This window comes from Zonotrichia leucophrys, chromosome 7 (assembly GCF_028769735.1).
Source record: "Zonotrichia leucophrys gambelii isolate GWCS_2022_RI chromosome 7, RI_Zleu_2.0, whole genome shotgun sequence".
NCBI lineage: Eukaryota > Metazoa > Chordata > Aves > Passeriformes > Passerellidae > Zonotrichia > Zonotrichia leucophrys.
The window spans coordinates 15,984,637-16,006,620 of record NC_088177.1 but is presented as its reverse complement, the minus strand read 5'-3'; the positions used below and the strand labels follow the sequence as shown (position 1 = coordinate 16,006,620).

At 42.9% G+C, this 21,984-nt stretch overlaps 1 protein-coding gene across 1 annotated transcript in view; it reads left to right on the top strand.

The window, feature by feature from the left end:
• The window catches only part of TMEFF2 (transmembrane protein with EGF like and two follistatin like domains 2), a 125,072-nt gene that overhangs the window by 57,095 nt on the left and 45,993 nt on the right, over positions 1 to 21,984 (top strand). The window contains exon 5 of the mRNA XM_064717784.1: positions 15,352 to 15,448. Coding sequence (XP_064573854.1) covers positions 15,352 to 15,448 — 97 coding nt within the window. The remainder of the gene's footprint in view (positions 1 to 15,351; positions 15,449 to 21,984) is intronic.

Sequence of the window (21,984 nt, the reverse complement as noted above, 5' to 3'; positions counted from 1 at the left end):
CACACACTCAGTGTCAGGCACTGCTCTGGTTGGAAATGGGGCTCCCTGAGGTTCCCAGCTTTCCTGTCCCCAGATTTGGAGCTGGCATTAGGAGCTTCACTGCTTCTGTCACCTCCTGATCTCCGCATCAGGGCGCAGTCACCACAGGTAGCATCACTTTGGCACGAAGGTGACGAGCTGAGTGCTAACACTGGGAGCTCATCACTGACTGCTCTGGGAAATGCATTACCTGTATTTCTGTATTAATGTAGATTTTGCAGTCCATTTAACATTTTTTTTTAAGTGTCTTCATTTTAAAGAGGGCTATGCCTTTTCTCTGAAAGGTGTTTTATTATAATGGAACAAAATCTTGGTCAAGTGGAACAGATATATTCATACCACTGTGTCTAAGGAATAAACTTCCCTCCCAAGAGAGGAAGATGTAGGTAGGCTCCCCTACCTCTTCAGGATCAGATGAGCTGAAATCTTTACCACAAGGTCTTAGGTGTGACCAAATCCTCCATATTTGCAGGAGTCAGAAACTTTCAGAGATTATGCAAAAATTTATACTGGCCCCATACATGGGCACTCATCACACACCCAAATTAAATGAAGATGCTTTAATTACATTACCAAAATTTAATTACATTTAATTACATTACCAATCATGCCATGATTTCAGTGGGAATTTGTGCAAGTCAAGATTTGAGTAGTGCACAGTGTGGAGCCCAGCCATCCCCTGGCTTGTAGGAAAGGTGTAGTGATAGGCACATAGTTCTGGAAGTAGCTTCAACTGATCATCTCATCCATTCTCCTCAGTCTGATGGGAACAACTATAGTTAGACTGTCCCTTGCTCAGACCTTGCATGGAGCAGTCTCAGAAGCCACCTCTGAGCACACCAGCTTCATTTCAGTGCTGCCTGTTCCAGCCCACGGCAATTATTAGAGGTTGAGGGGACAAAATCTCCTAATATCTAACTTAAATCTCCTTTGCTGTAAATTATGTCAGTTATTTCTTGTCTCAGGAATAATGAATGTGGAGAACAATGGACTATCCTTCTTTTTATAGCAGCCTTTTTTACATTCCTTTTTGTATCAGACGAGCAGTCTTCTTTCAGTCTCCTTTTTTCCAAAGTAAAAAATTTCCATTCCTCTAAGCTCACCACGGAACTGTGTTTTCTAAACCTTGTCATCCTTGCAGCCCTCCCTTGGACTCTGCAAAGGTGGCTGTCCCTTCTTAAATGCTCTGCTAGAGCGTTTCTCTACATGAAACCAGAGCAGCATCAAGCAGAGTGGGATAAGAATGCCTTAAAAATGTGTCAAAATGTGGGGGAATAAATAGGCATCAGACTAGCCAAAATATTGATTTATTTTTTCTAAGCTCAGAATAAAACTGGAATTGAAGCTTCTAAATTTCTTCTGCATTCCATATTTTCTCTGCCAGTTGTCCTGTTTTAACCTTTCCTGTCCCCAGGAGGTTTGTACTGGCAACTTCTATTGTATTATAACAATCTGGTCCTGGTTAATCAATATACAAAGCTCTCAGTCCCTACTCAGCTACATGCCTGTGTTTCCTCCTCTAAATCATTCATGCTTTCTCTGTTTTGGTGTTCAGCCACTCCACTAGTAAAACTTCTGAGAAAATTGCTTGCCCTCTCCATCAAAGGGTAATATCTTGCATGTTCTGCATCTTGTAGGTCTGAGTTTCCTCTAAGTAACTGTTCTTACTCTGCCTTGGATTTCAATTTAAAAAAGCCTTAACCTGATATTTAATCAGCATTGGCAGCAAGAGACCACTCATGGGGTTTTATGTCCTGCGGGTAAATAGCTCATTCCCTTCATTGTTCATTAAAAACAAATACAGTTTGCACCCTTTGTCTCTCCCCTTCAAACAAAAACAAAAAACCAAACCAAACTTTACTATATTCCCCACCAGCGAATAATTCATTATTTATTGTTTAACTGCTGTTTCGTACTTGGCATTAAAGATGTAAAACAGGTTGGGAGTGCTGGAGGAATAGTTATTAGTGGTGAGGGGGAGCAGCCAGACCCAAGACAGCTGTGGCAGTGCCATTTCTCACCCGGTGGTGCTCGGTGTCATTAGCCATGACAGCAAACCCTCTCAGCTGCCTTGGTGAACCCTCACACCATGGAGCTCTTGGAATGGCTCCTCTGTGGCTCTGCACCACGGAGAGACACCATTTCCTGACTCGTTTCTGTTGGGTTGAAATGAGATCCACAGTCTGTGGACACGACCTCTCAAAAGGAGCCCCGTGCTCGATCATCCTCGCCGTATTTAACTGGGGTTTGTAGTGTCCACTTGAGTCTACTGACACAGTGGGTGAGAAAATAGAGAATTAATCTTCTATCACATTGCCTTCTGTAGAGAAATTTCCTAATTAAACATAGCAGAAAATTACTTTAAAAGTAGTTGGGGGGGGGAGGGGCAGAAATCCTTCCTCTATTGTGAGCATGGGCAGTATTTATTGAAAAATTGTAATTTATTCATGCAAATCTTCTAACAGCACCTCATGTCCACAGTGATTTTGCTAACATGGATTTTGCTTTGCCCCTAACAAGGACTTGTGTTTGGAAAATGCAAGAATGTACTATAATTACTGGTTTGCTTCTGGTCGGTTTGCTTCGGCTTTTCTGTTCGTATTTATAGGTGTTTCCAAATTTGAGAAAAATCCCCTGATAATTGCCTCTTCTCTGAGATCTTCTCACTGTGACAGTTGTCACACACACTGAGAATTTTCCATTTTAAAATTCCACTCTATTAGCTGCTAAGAGCACAGATAAGATAACGAGAAATGGAAGTCCCTTTTTTAAAGTATTTTTGTTTTAAAATGATAACTTTAAATGTATTACTCTGTTTAGAAAGAAAAATCTGAGTGGATGGCATGATGGGTAATGATATGTAAATGACCATTCATGCATGAAAATCAGGGCCACAGTTGAATGTATTAAGCAATGACTGATATAATCATTATTTTGGATTTTGCATCTGAAGAAGGGGGGGATTGCAGATATCAAGTGAATTGCATATTTAAAGAAAACATTAATGTGCATGTAGAATAAAGAATATTTATGACATTTTTGCATTAAGTATTCTAGTGTTATGCTGTTTGAGCTTAAATAAGGTCAATATGCTGGGTTGATGCTTTTTATATTAAGTCTGGCTCTCGCTTTGGCAGATCCTCCCTTTCCCTGTTCATACAGGACACCATCAGAGTGCCAAGTTTGTAATGTCAACTCTTTTCAGCTCCCTATAATGCATTTATCTACAGAAAGCTGCCTCTTATTCACATGGGGGAGAGCTCAGGGAAAGCCAGTTGCTCACATTTTTAGAGCAATATTTTAAAGTTTACCATGGGTGTGATGCCTTTGTCTCTCAAGGGTTTTAGAGGCGCTTGCTGCATCAGTGAGATGGTGGAGGAAAGTTGATGCTGCAGGTCTGCTGCGGCTCTGGGGGTTCTTGCCCAGGAGGGGACAGTATAACTCACTCCTTTGCCTCCCAGCCAGGGCTCTGCAGCTGCTCTGCTTTCATGAGGAGACTGAAATAAGGAGAGGACAGCTTGAGAGGTGCAGGCACACACAGTTTGTGGTGGTTGGGAGTGGGGCTGTGGCCCACCCTCATCCCCAGTGGGCACAGCTGTGACAGCACTGACAGCAATGAGCCATGGAGTGCCCAGGGCACTGACCAACCACCACAGGGAACAGAGGGCACACAGGTGCCATGCATCAACAATCAGAGGTATTAAAGGTTGGGCTAAAGAACAAGAAGGGCAGATGCTTGCAGCCCTCTCAAGTGAGATGGTGTTGCTCTGTATGGGCCAATGCCTGAAGCCTTCTGGTACAGTAATGTGTTACTCTGAATGTGGGTGAATACTTAAAGCCTTCTGAAATGGTATGGTGCTACTCTGTCCATCGTGGCCATCTTGTCTGTGCCATACTCTGTGACAGAGACAGGATGTTTTCCTGTCTCATCTCGTTTTGTGCTAAGATCTTTAAAGAAAAAAGAAAATTCTGTTTTGGCATATGAGAGATATAAGCTCCTGTTATACAATATCTACATTAACAGATTCCTTGTATCAAAGGCAGAAAATAGCTATGGTACTAACTAAAATTAATGCACCTCAAGTTTGGAGAACATTATACTGAATGTCCATGATACATTCTCTGTCCCCCTTGGCAGTAGCATATGATCAATTTTGCTACTCTGTCCTTACCTAATTATCGCTGTTGCTAATGAAGGGAAGTAGAGAAAAACATGTCTTAGTAGGTTAATAAGCCATCCAGAAAATTTTATTAGCATGATCAATCCTTAATGATTATGGTTTCTCATAATATTAGATCACCTGAAAGGTGTTTTTGGCAGAAATGTGAGGGGCAGTATGTATCATTTTGCAGCCATTCTTCCAGAAGTGCTCAGTTGGTGTTTGGAGAGAAATTCGGTTTAACTTTAGCTCAGGAGTTTTGACTGCTCTCACAAACATTGATTTACTCAGTGGAACTGGCTTATTTTATCATGCAAGGGTCTGGAAGGGCAGCAAGTATGGGGGATTTTCTGCTTTCCCTTCTTCCACAAATAGATGTGGGCAGGCAGTGTGCACATTTTGTGTTGCTTTTCATAAATTTGGGTGAATCAGCTGTCAGTCTCAGATCAGTCTGACCACCTTGCAGCTGGCATTTCCCCCCTTCCTTTCTCCATGATGATGCACCTTCATGGGCAATATGGTATCTGGATCTAGCATCTGTCAGGATTTCTGTAATTTCTGTGAGGTTTTTGTCATAGTTTTTTCTTTAAGTAGCTGTGTAGCCACCACTGCATCTTACTCAGGCATGTTTGTTCCAAGGAAAGCATTTCTCTTAGAGCATGTCCAAAGAATTAAAGCAAATAGCAGAGGGTAACGATCCTCAAACATCAGACTCATCAGACTCCTTTTTTTATTTTATTTATTTAAAGATTTTCCCCAAATTAAACTGAATCACAATCCTCCCTTTTAATTTGTTAATTACACTTCTGCAATGGTAATGCAATCAGTGAATATAGCTAAAGTGTTTGTGTGTGGGAATCAGTATTAATGAGAAAGAGCATATTTGCAAAGTGTGATATGTATCAGCTGTTTGCCTTGTGTCTGTCTGCTGGGGTAAGGCTGCTCTCGACTGGACCCAGCTCAGCCAAGGAGACTCAGCTGCAGGAAGAAAAAGGGAACAGTCCCTTCCAGGTCATTCATTCCCTATCCCTATATCCCTTTTACACTTCCCATACTCAGGGAATGCAGGGCAGGGTGCACTGCTGTTTGGGGCAGGGGAGTGCCCCCATTTTGGGCAGCAGACCTCAAGCTCAGCAGCTGTGGTCCCCTGGCCAAAGCAGCAAGCCAGGGCTTTTGCAGCCTGCATGCCCTGAGTGACTTCACAGGTGACAGAACCCTGAGCGAGCTCGTAAAGGTTAATCACAACTAAGTGAGAATGAAATCTGGCATTTTCCTGCTGGGCTTCCAATTTTCTGTATATGCAGTGTATTGAATCTAAGTGAGATTAAATGTTTAAACCTTTTGTGCCATGTGGCTCCCCCTATATCATAAACACATCTGTAAAATTATACGCAGAAGGGCGGCATTGTTCTGGTGTAAATGGATTCAAATCCACACTTTGCTGCTGCTTCAAACTCAAGGCTGAGTTTGAAGTGTCACACTCAGCCTGTTTGTCCTATTAATGGAGGTCTGGGAGGCTTTTTCTGCCAGTCATGTAAATTTTGGGTGACAGCACAAAATTAGATCCCCTGTTTATTCACAGACCCGGTTCATGGAGGTTCCTGCTCCTAAATCCTGGCCACCCTTGCAGGAGTGGCTGTGCTACTCATTCAAGAGCTCCTTGCCTTTCTGGCAAGGTTAGCAGCAGTGCTGCTGGTGTTTCTCATGCATATTGTGCTGGACACAACTATTTCACTGCATAAACCATAAACCAAGGAGTGCTTTAAGTACTCATGCACTGCTTCAACCTGCCCACTAATAATGGGAATAAAAGGGGAAAAATGGCTTGATTGGCTTTTTTTCCCAATTTGTCCTGAAAGATTGTCTTCCTACCAAATATTTTCATGCAATTAACTGATGCCATATGTTTTCATGTTTGTTGAAGAGTAGGGTTATGTAAAATATATGATCTATGTTGCATAAATATTGTATCCCCTCCAGCAAGACTTGGAGGGTTTGCAGCTGCCCTTGTCTCAGCTTCTGGCACGTTCTTTAGGTGCCAGCACTGCTGTGCACCCCCAGCTGCAGCAGAGACCCGAGGACTCCCTACCTACAGCACTGGGAAGGCAGAAATACCTTCATGTGTGTCAGGAGGGATGTCTTAACAACTAGCTCTGAGATGCGTTTTGGCTTTGGTTTTGTTTTTAGAGGGAGTTCTCACACGGAAAGGAGCAAACTCAGGGATGAGCCCTGGTTGTGCAGTTTAGAGGATTAGATCAGGATGTGCTACTGCAGAAGTACTAAATTCTGGGCACGAGCTGTGAAGGGGGATTGGGGATCCACTGAGCTGATGGAGGAGGAGGCAGCTCAGGAGCCATCTCAGCACTCGCAGTGGTGGGGTGACAGCCTGGCTGAGCATGGGCTGTGACTGTCAGTTCTGGCACCCCACTGAAGATCCCACCACTAGAAATGAGCTTGGCATGCAAGCTCGGTGCTCCTGAGCCCCAAGGCAGCTCCAGCTCTCTGTTACATGTGTGTAACCTGCATTAACACCACAGAAATCAACAGAAAGGAGTATTACATGGAAGAAAAGTGGAGAGGGAGAAGAAAACTCTGTTCCTCTTGTTGCATCGTTTTTACAGTGGATCCACTTTACACACTGCTGGTTATGTAAATGGGACATCAACTAAATTGGACTTTCACTTGCTCTGGCACTCCCTTCCATTGCCAGACTGATTTTACAGCAGCTTTAGTCTAAATTAAAACCAGGGCCAGTGTCTGCCGTCCATGTTTTAGGATTTAAAACCAGTCATTTCCCAAGATAATTGTGGTGCAGTCGAGACCAGAAGCAGCTTCCCAAAAATTGGTTAATACCCAGATTTGGGTTTCTTCACTGGCTTAAATGGAGTGGAATATTATCTCCTCTATAGTCTGCCTAAAAGATAGATTTGATGTCTGCAAGCAAAGACATGAAATTGCTATAGGCTTCCATTCTTATAGCCTGCCACCTATTTGATTTATGTGATAAGTGATCTCAGATGACCCTCCAAGGCACTGAACCATTAGAGAGTTATGTTGCACAGTGATAAGAAATCTTCAGAGATACCTAAATCTTCTTTTACCACTGGGAGTTTCATCTGTTCTGGAATAAAGAACATTTTTATGTATGATGTTGCTATCTTGCTAGCCATACTAATATTCAAAAGGATACACAGACTTAAATCAACAGCAAAGTGACAAAGATCTTAAAACTGAAGTAGTCACCAAGTGGATGCCAGACAGCTCTTTTAGGTTTTATCTTTGTTCCTTTCATTCTCTTTCTTGAAAGATGAGTAGCTGTAAGGGTTCACATTTAAGACTTCTGTTAATCTTTCCACCAGGTAGGAAGCTGGCAAAAGCACCCTTTAACTGTGGAAAGCCCTGGAAAGTCACATCACCCATTTGGGACTTGCTTATTTTAGGCTTTGTGAAAGCATGGCTTTGGATATTTTAATTTTTTCACTGAATTACTGTAAATTCAGTGATAGGCATTTCTCTCTGCCTAGAATGAATGAAAATGCTCAGAACCTCAGGTGGGATGTGAATTCTTGGCAGAGGTCAGGGAAAGCACAGATGGGTAATTTCTGTGGTTTATATCCAACTGTAACATCTTTTCCTACAGAGGAAGGCAGCGCTGCCTCGGATTCCTCTAACTGAGCCCACATTCATGCAATATTTCTTCACAGAATTTGTAGGTTCTGTTGTTCCAGCATGTATGGAGTCCATACATTCCATCTATAGAATTTGTGACACACAGGACCAGCCAGCCAGAAGGAGCTCACACGTGACTCTGCTTCAGGGTAGCCTGTGATGGCCATTTTCTGACAAATAAGAAAAGCGTTAAGACATTGGGCACTTTGCTGGGCTGCAGCTCCCTACCCACCTTGACACAGTGCTGAGGTTAATGATCTGTGTGGCCAGGCAAGTCACCCTGAGGGAGGAATCAGACATCATCTTTTTTTATTTCTCCTTGATCCTGAAAAATCTTCTGGTCCTTGCAATTTGGGCTACAGTAACTTTCTTCCAGGCTCTTTAATAATTGCCTTGATTGGTGACCCATGGCATTGCATCCTCTGAGCTGTGGCCATGTCCACTTGGTTATTTTGTTCATCCTGTTGTGCATATTAAAATACACGAAAGCAGGGACTGGTGCCACCAAAGCTTTGGCAGTATTGCAGGCATGTTTTTCCAAAAAGATGTATCTATTTCTTGAAAATTCTCCTCCAAGGAAGTGAGGCTTCTCTTTAAATTAATGCAAGGCAGAGATGAATAGTCCCCATGTGCTATTTTGGCTTTTTACTCAAAGCTGTTTATGAGGGGAAGCTCTTGGCCAAGTTAAATGAGCCTACTCTTCCTCATGCTGGCAAACACTGTCAGTGCTGGTCATTGTACACCTTCATAAAGGTGCTGGCACCCAAATCTGCAGTGCTGGCAGCCCACAGACACCAGGCAAACATCAAATTTTGCAGGGGGACTACACAACGGTGCAATAAGCACAGCTGTTTCATGTCAGCGTTCAGAAAGCTTACAATAGGGTTTTATTCAGTGAGCCATTCCTTTTGTAACACCATTAGAGTTATTTGCTAGGAGAAACTGGCCTCGACTAATCGCTTTTAATTTTTTATCAAATGCACTGTGGGAGCTGCAGGAATATGCATGAGACAGCAACAAGCAAGTGGTGTTTGTTTAGAATAAATACACTCTGAGTGAGAATGGAGTGCATTCCCTCCTGGCCATGGTTGTAGAAGTGCAGACAAGTCCCTGCAGAGGTCTGTGGAGGGTCATGGCCTGGCTCCACACAGGGATGCTGCTGGAGCACCTGCTGGAAGGAGAGAGCTGCAGGCAGGCAGGTGCGGAGGAGCAGCGCTGATCCTGGGAAACCATTCCCATCCCAGCCACTTTGAACCATGATAAGTGAAGTTTACAGGGTGGGAATGCTGCCAAGGGAGACCCTGGAGCCCCCAGGCTGGGTGATAGCTGGAGAAGGCTCCTGAGGTTCCAGAGATGTTGAGCTGGGCAGAGCAAGGGGCCAGCTGGGCTGACAGAGCTGCTCCAGGTATTTGCGAAAATGCTGCTGGAAAAATGGGGGTGGTGGGAAAAAGAAAGAAGACCCAAGAGAATTAGAAGGCATGCCAGGCAGGAAGACGGGAGGTAAAAAGTAAAGACAGAGCAGCAGTGTTTAGTAGTAGTGGGAAACAATTTTTGTTTGTTATTCCCCAAACTCAGGGCATTCCTAGACAGTTTTCTTGCACTATGAGATTCCATATCCAGGGCAGAAACACTGCCTTCACCCACAAGATGTGGCTGAGCCCAGCACAGGGCTGTGCACAAGGTGAGCTGCTCCAGAAGTGCTGCTTTCCTGTCTGACATCAACTCACCATTGCACTGAGAAATCATGAATCAGCCCTGCAAAAGCAGTTTTTAAAAATTATAAACATGAGAGGTCCTGGTGTTGTACTCACAAGCATTTTCTCCACTGCTTTAAAGCTTAGGCATACCTTTCAAAACAAATATATACATGGAAGATGAGATCCTTATATGTTCAGATAATCCACTGGTTATGATTTTTAAGAAAAAAAAAAACATAAGCTGAGAATCACAAGAGCTGAAAAACACTGCAAATTGAGTCTGACTGGCATCAAAGCAGTGCCAGGCTCTATCTGCATGGTCTTTAGCAATAAGATAAGAGCACATTTTATCAGCAATCTGAGCTGGCTGGGTGCATCTCGTTCCTCCTCAAAAACCCTGCTAGGTATTTACATCGTTCTAAAGTCATCCCATTAACCTTTTCCAGCACTTGGCTGAGAATGGCAAGGCAGAGACATCCAAGGATGGGACCTGAGGCAGTATAAACCCTGAGGAAGGGGGTCTGATTTCCCAGGCAGCCAGCTCAGGTATGGCACATCCCCAGTGCTGTTTAAATCACCTGTCCATATAGCAGAGAGAGGGTTTCAAGGACTCACCTGTGGTGCTATGAAGGAGCCATCAAAGGCACGTTGGTGTGAAGGAGAATATTTCATTTCAATATTAAGAAGTTCTGCGTTGGGTCCTGAGCTGGGCACAGGCACCGTTTTCCCCTGCAATAAGTGATTTCCCCAGAGTGTTTATGGGTGTGAGAGAGGGCAAATTTGTATTTATTGAGATGGAGCCAGCTGGCAAGAGTAAAGCAGGGCAAGGCACGTCAGAGTTTGAATTTATTACCAATCCTGTAGGCCATTTTCCTTTCATTGTGACGGTAATGCCGTTCTGAGCCTCTGCCAGACTTTGAGGGCAGAGCCATTGGTGAGTTGACCCCCTGCTTTGCACCCTTCATTTTTCTCACTTTGCAGGCTTTGACTGAGCTAATGCTTTCAGGAAAAAAGGCTTATTGATTAGAGTGAAGTTGCCTGCAGCATCTGGGCTTTTATTGGTGCAGTTTGTGAGGTGCTGTTAGCTGTCTGGTAGTGCTTGTTCTCACACATTTAGTAAATTCTTGCTGGCTTCTCTGCCCTCCTTGCTTAGACCTTTCTCACTTTAACCACTCACCTTCTCACCTGCCCAGAGCACTCCTGTTAGGACAGAAGCCTGTGGCAAGATCACTTCAGCTGGTCTGAAGATCATCCTCCTCCACTACATTTTAATTTGCACATTGTCTTTCATTCTGCAATACAAAAATGGCCACTAACTTTCATCCCCATGTGATCTGTGTTTTTACCTAGATTTTATAGCTGAAAACAAGCATGTATCCTGTTAGGACGAGCTAGAGCAAGCCTTTTTTTGAAGTTTTTCTTTCAACAATAGCAAAGATATCCCACTATGAGGAGTCAAGTCAGAATCAGGGGTTGTGATAAGCACGTGTCTGATCACATCGATCAAAGGAAGACTACATCAGAGTAGTCATAATTCATAATTCATTATAGTCATATTTTGTATATTCAAGCATGTGGTGATGTTTTATATTGTTTCTTTGTTGTGTTCTCCTGTGTAGTTGAAATATATTGAGCAAGGATTGTTGTAATAGTCCTAAAAAGCCACGTGAAGCCTGAGCTGAGGCTTTCTTAAGTTTGCCCTACTACCTTCAGAGTCATGTTAGCAAAGAGATGTTCAGAGATCTGTGTCTAGCCAGTGTTGCCACCTGATTGTCTCTCACTCCCATGGCTCCCCAGCTGCTCTTCCCACACCCCTTTACTGCTCACAGTATGGTCTGTGGGGCAGGGTACCCCCTGCATGTTCCCTGTGGCACTTTGTGTACCACACCAAGGTGCTGTGCACGCTCCTCACTATCCCACTGGAAATTGGCAGGAATTCATTGCCATCCTGGCTTTGCCACTCATCAAGCACCTTGGGAAGACACTGAGCAAAGGTTATTAAGCAACTCAAGTACAGGGATTTTGATGTCTATGTTTTAAAACCTCTAAACCACCGATCCAGCCCCTAATAGAGCATGAGTCTGGGAAACTGTGTGGCTAAAGTCCTAGCATGATTTTTTTGGGGTTGTAGCTACAGCCATTTTGTAGGTCTGTACCTACAGAAGACTTGATTCAAAGAGATTGAATGTAAAGAGAAATTAGAGGTGGCTACAGTGGCAGTGGGCGTTTTTGGGGCTTTTAGTTTTCTCCTGATGTTACAGGAAATAAGCACAGGGTCAAACCAATCTTCTGATGATACTTTCAATCTGGTTTTTTTTCAGCTAGGGAGACAGAGTAAAATGCCTCAGAAATGGTTTCTTTCTTGTGGGACCTGCAAACAATACAGACATTCTTGAAATCACAGCTATCTCATCAGAGCACTGTGAGAATGCCAGAGAAGGACCAAATGATTAAAACAGGAGCTGTTGTGGTTCCCACAGTCCATTGCCTCTGTAAATTGTGTGTAGTGCCTTCACAGCTGAGAATTTATATTGCTTAGGAGATTGACATAGTCTCTGAAGTGACTTTCAAGTAATGTTAGTGACCTTCTAACCCTTGTTAGCACATTTCTTTGGACTCTGAGTTGATAATCTTGCTTAAAATTTCTCACTTCTGTGAGCAATAAGTGGTGGGCTTCAGTGATTAGCCTGCCTGGAGCCCTACTATGTTCCTTTAGGGCCTTGGTGTTAAAACCTCAATAGTTGCTAATATGAAAACTACCTAACATGCATGAGAAGACGACTCATTCTCTGTTTTAGAAGAGGAATCCAGAAACTAGATTATTTTTTGCTAACAATTTTTTCCAGTTGGGTTAGAAAAGAAGTGCAAATCAGCAAGTGCAGTGAGGAGAAAAAAAGAAAAAAGAGTCACCTTAGAAAATAAGCATCCACTAGTCCTCAAGCTAGAAAGCAGCAGGAAATATTGGGAAAATAACTTGTTGTAAGATGTCTGATTTATCAAAGCAGTTATCTGCACAGCATGGAGAAAACAAGCCCTGTGTGTGTCAGCTCTGGGTGTGGGTGCATATGCCAGTGGGTATGTTTGTGTAGGGAGAGAAAACACACCTATAAGGAATGTAAAGAATAATGTTATCTGTATTACTGACAACAGAAAGAGTATAAACAGGAGATAAACAGCTGTCTTTTTTATTAAGGACTGCTGCACATTTGCACATTTAATGACAACATGCACATTGACTGTGGAAAGCTGGTCACAGGGCTTCTTCAGAAAAATACAAAGGAGTGATTTATTATTTTCAAATAGAAATTCAGAACTGCAGTGTGCTATAGCGTGGATGATCTTCTCCAAATCAGTTACTGCTCTTCAACATGCTCAGTCTTTCAAATGCCTTTTTTAATGGTTTAAGTAGCTATTTCACTTACTCTGTGATGCAGAGCTGTGTGAGGTCCCCAGCCAAGCGCCACGTGCTGGGCAGTGATGAATAGAAACATTGCAGGGAGGAAGAGAGCTGGGCATATGTTTTAAATTAAAAGGAAATGCAAGGGAAGTGATTTGCAGAATAACAAAATAAAGAAATTAAAACTCCATTCCATAAAGTATATATTCTCACCCTCCTGAACTGGAGCAATTGTCATGTTTCTGATAGGTGAGGAATGCTTGGCTGTTGTAAGAAGACATCTGCCCATAGGTGCCATAGTCACTCATTACATATCCTGCCTAATATCTTAACCACTGGAAATCCCCTGCCTGGGTTGGCTGTCAGAGTTATCTCCTCAGTAAAAGAGATTTCTTTATTTAAAATGTAAATGAAACATTGCAGGCCTGGATGCAGCTGCAGGGAGGTGGGGAGGATCTCACAGGAGCTCGTGATGCTGTGGGGCCAGAATCACACAGGCAGCACGTGGAGATGTAATGGTGTGAGGATGTGGCACCTGGACTCCTTGTCCACCCTCATGCCTTGGCTTTTATAACATGTGCCCCTCCAGAGTTTCTCAGTCATTTAAGGAAACAGAAAAACCACAGCTCAGCCCTTCGCTGTAAAGCCTGACAACACAGTAGAACAAAAATCCAGAGTGTGTTTTTCCTGGTTTCCCCTTTGTTTCTTCATACATGAATTTTATGGATATAAAGGTGAGCAAATTTGTACAAATAGAGCAAAGCTACCTTTTTTTTTTTTTTTCTCCTTTCGGGATAATCAGAATGCTTTTCATAGGTGAATTTTTTTCAGTTTAATATAGTCTAACTTCAAGCATGACTGATAGAAAATTAATGCAGCATAGTCCATACCTAAAAATACCAGCACTTCCTTTGACTATATTAAGGTTCAGGAAAAAAGCATTTTAGATAAGATCTACCTTTGGTATTTCTGTGATTTCTATCACTGTAATATCTAAGCTTATCACAATATTTTAATATACTTGTTTCCACATTCTCTGTTGGGAGGAAATTATATTATTCCTGTTATCACACAGTGGGGGAAGCATGGCAGAGGTTATATAACTTGTCCAGGATAGGGAAGCAAATTTGTTGAAAAACAGTCATTGGAGTCACCCTTGCTCTTCTAGGGGCAAAAGCCCTCTCTCCTCAAACAGCTTTCAGAAAGCCTGGGATTCTCATCCTTTTTTGAGTAAATATCAAAAGCAGCTTATTCAAAGTCAGAGCCCCCTGACCCAGAAGCCTCTGGGAACAACCAGGATGCACATCAGGCAGATGATTTGTCCAGTGGGTGTCACTGGGGCCACCAACACACTGCAGCTTTGATGGGTTGCACCCGGGTGTGCAGAAGGCTGCACCACGGTGCTGACTCCAAATGCACGAGAGGTGACACTGCAGAGGTGCAGATAACAACATCAGTCTGAGCAGGGTTGATTGATGCTTAGTCTGCCTTGGTTTAATAACTCTGCAGCTGGCAGAAGGATATCACTGGGTACAGTGCCTTGCTGGAGTGTGGCATCTTTCAAAAGGTACCAACAGTAGAAACATGGATAATGTTTCTTTTGGATCTTTTAACAAACCCTCTTCTTGATGCCTACCTTAGTGGTCTCTTTCTGTCTTTCAGTACTCAGCCATCAGTATTTTTCTTTTTGCAGTCCTCTTACACCCAAATTTTGATTTTTCCCTTTAGTCCCTTCTTATTTTTGGCTTACAGGGCAGGTACAAACCTTATACAATTGCAGACATCAGCATTGACTTTCCCCCTGGTTTCAAATTTAACCTATGCTGGAGATTGTCCTCTCCTCTGGACAGCACTAAATCTTCCCTGCCAGAGATAACTAGTCCTTGGGGCTCATAGCTGTGCTTCTGCAGAGAAAAATGTTCTGCCTTTGGAGTGGACTAGATTGCACCACAAGGCAGGTAATTTCAAAACATTTTCGAGGAAAGCATCCCCTTGGGGCCACCTCAAGGCCTTCATGGGTAAAGGACACGAGGCAACATGTGATGCTATCAATGCCCCTCCATTATTTTCGCAGGGAGCAAAGCAGCAAGGCTCAGTGGGGACACGACCTTCCTGGGCTGCAGCTTGAAGGGGTCATTGATTAAGGGGAGAGGGAAAAGGAAGGGTTTTTCTCTGGTTTTCCTTTGAAGTGTGTAATTGAGGGGATTTGTCACAGGCCAGCATGGAAATCTCTGTGTTGTTGGCCCACTCAGGAGCACTTTTGGCCAGCCATCGGCTTTGTGAGCAGCGCATTAAGCTGATGCAGAAATAGATTTTTCTAGAGAGAGAGAAGTGCTTTGCTACAGTGCTGTCTTTCCTAATGTATATTCTTCTGCTTTCCATCCAACAGTCAATGAAGGCTCAGGTGAAACCAATCAAAAAGAGACATCGACCTGTGACATTTGCCAGTTTGGGGCAGAGTGCGATGAAGATGCAGAGGATGTTTGGTACAGTAATTTGCTCTACTCTTCTATTTTAATGAATGTTGTATTATTTAAAGGTACTGTGGTTTGGAAAGCATTACAAATGTTAGATACTCTGTTTTCTGCACACAGAGATTCATCTCTAAGTGACTAAGGTGGTTATCACTCTGAAAAAATGTATTTTGGAACATGCACGATTTAGACCAAGTTTAGAAACACAGTTATCCATTTTGTTGCCATTATAACTTATGTTATTCCATCTGGGGTTTTATAGCTTCATACTTCAGTAAAAAATAGAATTGGGAAAAATAATTGACCTAAAGCTTTTCCAGTTAAAAAGTATCATTAGTATTATCATCATGTTAATTCATGTGTGGCATTAGAAAGGCTGGGAAATCTGTCTCGCTTTTTCCTATTTTGTTGGAGTTGAAAACCTTGCCCTCAATTGCTTGAAAAAATGAGAGTGTACATTTAGATGTTTTCTCAATGTAAATGGTTTTAATTTTTATTTTTTAAAAGGGGTTTCAAAATTATTCAGATTTTTTTTTTATTTTAAACCTTAATTACGAAAGCTGAAGGGAAATAATTCTATCAACTCAGACTTTTATTTTTCATTTTGCCTAGGATATATGCAAATTTACATTAAGCCAACTCTGAGCTAATAATTTCATTGTGATTTTGGAACAGCCAATAGATCAAAAAGGTCACTATTCACAGAGCTGTATTTCTAACACTGCCCTAATGCCACAGCTCATGTTTCTCTCCAAGTAACTAAAACAGATTTAGAGAGACAACAAAATAACCATGCAAATATCAGAGCTGGTGTCTGGATGGTGCTTCTGAAGCTGTGGGCTAGTGGTGGCTAAAGGATGGGTACACAAACTGGGCAGTGAGGTGTCAGTAAAACACTGAGGCCAGAGCTCCAGTGGGAAGAACCAGAATGGAGCAGAGGGCAGTCAATAAATGATGGTGAACATGATAGCTGGGCCCAGTGTTGGGCAGCTGACCCCACCCAGACAAGGCATCTGTGCACCCTGGTCAGGCATGAAAGTAGGAACAGTTCTGCTGTTGAGTGAAGGAGCTCAGGAATATGGTCATGGTTATCCCTTTGTGCTCTTTTTGGTTTGGTCTTGCCAGCCTCTGAGTAATCTCTGCTTCTAGTCCTTAACAAAACCTCGAGCAAAAAAAAACCACTGAGTCCTTGCTCTGGCTTCAGTCGTCAAAGGGAATTGTGGTGTTGAAAAATAGGAGCAAGGTGCATCATGGTTATAGGTTTCAGTAATGTAATGAAATTTGTGAGTAAGAAATTGCCTAATGTTGACTTTGCTTTAGAAAATTACCCCAGGTGTTATGATTTTCATTGTCTCCTTGACTGGTTGTCCTTGAGAGCTTTGGTGGTGCAGTGTAGAAACAAAACCACGGTGAAATTAATATATCAAAATTCACAGTCTAGTGCTCATGTTTTCATAATTAAGTGTGCTTCCAAATTGGAAGGCAGGAGAAGAGAGGGGCAAGGAATAAAATTAGCTACAAGATAACATTATTAATCATAAGCACTGAGTAGCAGTGTTTATTTTTTTCCAGAAATAGCTTGGTAAAACTGCCTGATCCAACTTACCCCAGTGTTCCCACTGCAGCTTTTGCACAATCTAATTCCTCCCCTTTGGAACAAGTTGGCTTTTACAGAGCAGCAGAGTGATGGCAGGAGCTGAGGTGCTCGGTCTTTATTGACAGGCACTCTTCCTGCAGGGGAAGGTGCTTCTGGGGGCAGGAAGCAGGGAAGGGCTGGCACTGGGAAGATCTCCCAGACAAACTGTTAGGAGGCAGGAAAGCCAATTCCCATCCAAAAACTCAGACCCCGTGTAAAGCCTGTAAAAGGTATGCTTTGAAGTAAGCAACTTCAGATTCCATAACTGAGCTCTATTTTCCTGTCCTTGCTCCCTGATTAGTCTTGGATAAGCATCTTACTAAACAATCTTCCTATACAGCCTTGTGGCTGTCAGCTTTTCATTATTTTTATTTCTAGAATAAAAATAGTGGACTAATAGTCTAGTGGACTAACTATGGAGGTTATAGATCCCTCTTTCCAATATATGTTAGTTGAATGTTCATATTTGGCACCAGAGGCACATGTTACCCCACTCCCCTTGCCAAGAAATGTCAATTTATTATTTGTTCACTATTTTTATGTGGATCAAGTATCAAATGTAAGCAGGGCTCCTTTAGCTCTCTCACCTGACTGATGAGGTTTGTAAAATCCAAATGGGGCTAGCAGTTCTTGGTGGTCCTGGGACCTGCTGCCACAGGATGTCAATCCCAGCAGCAGCAGTGAATCCCTGTCAGTCAGGAACAGTCTGAGGGTGCAGGGCCAGTGCCTGATCTGCTCCAGGTGAGAGGAATGTAGCAGAGCCAGACCTCAGAGAGCTGGAGATGCAAGGCTGGCTGTTTGCCTACTATTTCTAGGGTGCCAGAGTAGATTAGAAAAGAGAGCACAGGTGTGATAGCAGATGTGGTTGGGCTGCTGATGATTTAAAGTGACAATTGACATTCTTCTGCATTGTCACAGTCTATATTTTGCAGACCGTTATCTCCAGTTTAACTCTTTCTTTTTTTTTTTTTTTTTCTGGTTATTCATTGCCAGTTGTCACTCATCTAAATTGTGCTATTGTGTTCTGTCACCATTATTTTTAATTCTTTTTATTTGTGAGAAACCAATCTGTTAATGGCTTGACTCCTGGGATTCTAATGGGGGGGTTGGCACACAGAAGATTACTTGAAGGGGTAAGATTTGTGTGAACATTTTCTGGAAAGTGCTGAGGAAAGGCAGGAAAGAAACCTCTGTAATAACAGGTTTTCCATGGCATGCAGAAGCACACGTGTTATTATCCCATTCTGCAGTCAAGTATCATGAGAGTGAATGCAATTTGGCATTCCATTAGTGAATCTCTTTCTCTAAGTTAAAAACAAAGACTGTTCACTTGAAAGTCTTTAACATCTTGCTGCTTTAATATGTGAAAGCTTCTTGTCACTAAGAGGATCGTGCATTACTGGCATTATTCCCACCTTTAATGCATTTTGCACCAGTGGACTTCATGAATATTTAAAGCAGGGCAGTGGCTACACTCTTTAGCACGGGGTTGCAATCTATTGGTAAATCAGACATTTGGTGTTGCTTGCTTTGGGTTTTATTTCTGAGCTGGCTAAGGAATAATTGATTTTGTAAGACAGGGCTACTCAACATAACACCCCGAGAGATATACTTAAAAGGAATTGAAGAATGAGGCGTAACGTTTTGAGCCATGGTGTATTGCTCAGCTCTTCCAAAAAGCATCTCTGAAACACTCACTGTACATAAATAGTGCTCACCAAATGGAGTGCTTGCTCTCTGCTGGAGTGGCTCAGTGTCAGTGCAGAGCCACGTCAGAAACCTGGGCTCCAGCATTAATCTCCTCCTTGGGAGCCACTGAGCAAATAAGAGCACTCCCTACACTGGAAAAGCCATGGTTTGGATAAATACTGGGCAGCTGTTTCAGAGGTCCATTAATATGTCCAAAGTGGAAGGAGATAAAGAATAAGAAAGATCCTTTGGTTGAGTTTCCAGTTGGAAAATGCTGACAGTAGAGAGGATGAGAATATTTTCTTAAAACGAGATTAAAGCCTGCAAACCTCTGACTTGCAGAGTTAATCAAAATCAAAATGACGAATTGGGGTTAAATATGCATACTTTTCTTTTGCAATCCAACACCAGCAGGTCAGCCAGCAGCAGTGTTGAGGTGGAGGTTTGTACCAGAGGTAAAAAGGTGTCTGAACGCCCCTGCTGCTTCCTGCAACTTGGTGCTGCTCACCCCAAGGACTTCTCCTTGGCTGGCCGTGGAGTATCATGCTCTGCAATAGGCACTGTGCTCGTGGTAGGAAACTTCCTTCCCTCCTCACAAGCTGGCCCACAATGGAGGAGCCTTTTCCATTCCTTGCAAGTGGACAAGGATCCCACTGGGCCAAGAATGCTGAAGCCATTCTTGAGGGTCACTGATGACCCCAAGCTGGGACTTGGAGGGAGGCATCCAGGCCTGGAGGAAGGAGCTGGGCTTGTTCAGTGTGCCAGTGGGGAAGGAAGGAGGGCTGGTCCCAGCTGTGCTGTGCGCCTGGGTAGCATTCCCGAGTGGCATTCCCAGGTGAGGAGGTGACACTGCAGCATAAATTACAGCAGGTCCCTGTGTCCTGTGCCTTTGTCCACACGGCTGGGACAGTAAACTCCACTCACCCACAGCAGACAGGCACATACACAAAAGGTATTACAAAGGTGAGCTCTTTCAGTCCCTCATTTCATGTTTTACTGCCAGTCACTGGAACGTTTAGTTTGGGTAAATGCTCCTATAAGGCAAGCAAACAAAAGCATATGAGGAGGGTGAAACCACATTCTCATGCAAATAAGTGGCTCTGTAAATGGGAGATATCTGTGCAAATCACGCAGCTGCCATCTGCAGCGACCCCTGCAATCAATAGTGCTCCAACAATCAATATTTATCTTTATTATTGTATAGAAAGAAAACATAAAAGAAACTAATGATTTTGCCAGCTTCTCCATCCACACAGCAATTAGGTCAGTCAGCTTTGGGTCCCTTCCCCCTTCCATCAGTTGCTCTCAAGCAGAGCATTTGCAAACAAGATGCTGTGTACTGCTCTCAAATACTAAAAGGTGGTTTGAAGTCTCACATACATTACACGGGTATTGGCTGCTTCATGTTCAGCAGTGTGTATAATAACTATGTGTGACCTACTTGTTCCAGATGCAGAAACAACGAGCTGCTTTAACATCTGCAATGTCCCAGGCATTATACAGTAGATGTGTTGCTGTTTTCTGCTGCTTTTCCTTCTCTTCTAGTGAAAATATAGATCTGTGTTCATAGCTGGGCATAACACTTGCACATACATGTTGGACTTGTGCTCAAATAAGCACAGGAATGGAATAAAATCATTAAAAATGCACAATACTGCAAAAACTTAAATTTCTGCTTAACTTGAGATCATACCTAAGGCATGAAGTGAAGCTGCTGCTGCATAAATCTTCACATGGAGATTAGTAGTCATGTCTAATAAGAGTCCAGGCAAGGGCTTGCAGAGGGAATTAAAGGCACTGGAGCACAATCTCTGCATTGCACAGCAGCAGATGACCAAGCAGGGTGCAGCCTCTCACACCCATGTCACTCATCTTAGCCCCAACCTGATAGCAGAGTGCCTGCCCAGGAATTAGCCCACTTCTGTTACCTGCTAATGTTTCATTTGGTGTGTGTTCTGTGGTTAAAAGATTTTGAAATAAAAGGAAAGCAGCTGACTTCCAGGGAAACTGTTGAGATAACTGTAGGGACACCATTCAGTGGGTTAAGAGTCAGCAATGCTGGAAAAAATCTAGCCTAAGCAACTAGAAATTAGTCAATGAAGCACTTGCAATGAAAGGCAAAATGTGAGGAATATTAGAAAAAGCAAGATGATGCCTACCCATCTGTACTTTACATTTTAGTTACAAAGCCAGCTCTAAGAAGGAGCCAGGTTGGAGGCTTTTCTAGGAGGCTGCTCAGCCAGATACTGCTGCCAGGAGTATGAGAGCTGAAGAGAGAACCCAGCCATGCTTCTTTATTTGGGACTTGGGAAAAAATGCCAAAGAGACACAAAAGGTGGAAAACTAGCAAAATAACAAAATTGTAGCTTGAATTGCTGTCCACAGCACAAACAAGAGCAATATTGCAGCAACTCTAGCTTGGTGAAAGATTTGGCTTATTAGAAACCAATGCCTAGGCATCATGTTAGGGTCAGAAAATAAGATCCCCAGGTGAGCATTGCATGAATGCCAAGGTTCCTGTCAGGTTTCTCTCTGGCAAGCTGCTGAGGTACTGTAGGACTCTTTCAGAGGGCACTTTCAACCTAAACTAGCCTAGGTGTAAAAGTGACTTTGTTCCCAAATATATGTAGAGAAAGATCCCCTCTTCAGAAAGACCCTAAATCAAGCCAAAAATAGGTGGTTTTCCTCTTTTTGAGAAGGAGTCTGCAGAAAGAGCCGGGAAAGGTATGGGAAAAGCAGTTGTCTTTATCTTCAGCAGCCCTGAGAAAAGCTGTGGTGCAGATTTCCAGAGGAGGATGAGGGAATGAGCACCTTGTGTTTCTAAACTGATTGCACTGCTAGTGGCCTGGCTAGAAAGGTATTGCTTGGAAAAATGATGGCTTGTTTGGCCAGCTGGTGAAATTGTTGTACTCTACATATATATTTTCTGGGTTTAGTTAAAAACAGCCATTTTCCCAGTCAGGTGAGTTTCGCAGAATCACTTTACCATCTCTGCATCCTTCATCCTGTGCCAAAATAGACTATTTAATTTTGAAGTGAGACTGATTTCCAGCTTCTTTAGGATGATGGTTGGGAGAATTTGACCTTTCTCTCTGTTGAGTCAACACAATCCTTCAGAGGCATGTGTTCATTTGAGTAAGTCCTGCCTTTCCAGATTCTCAGGATTTATTTTCTTAATAACATGCTTAAAAAAAAAACAAGACTTGTTTTAACATAAGCCAAG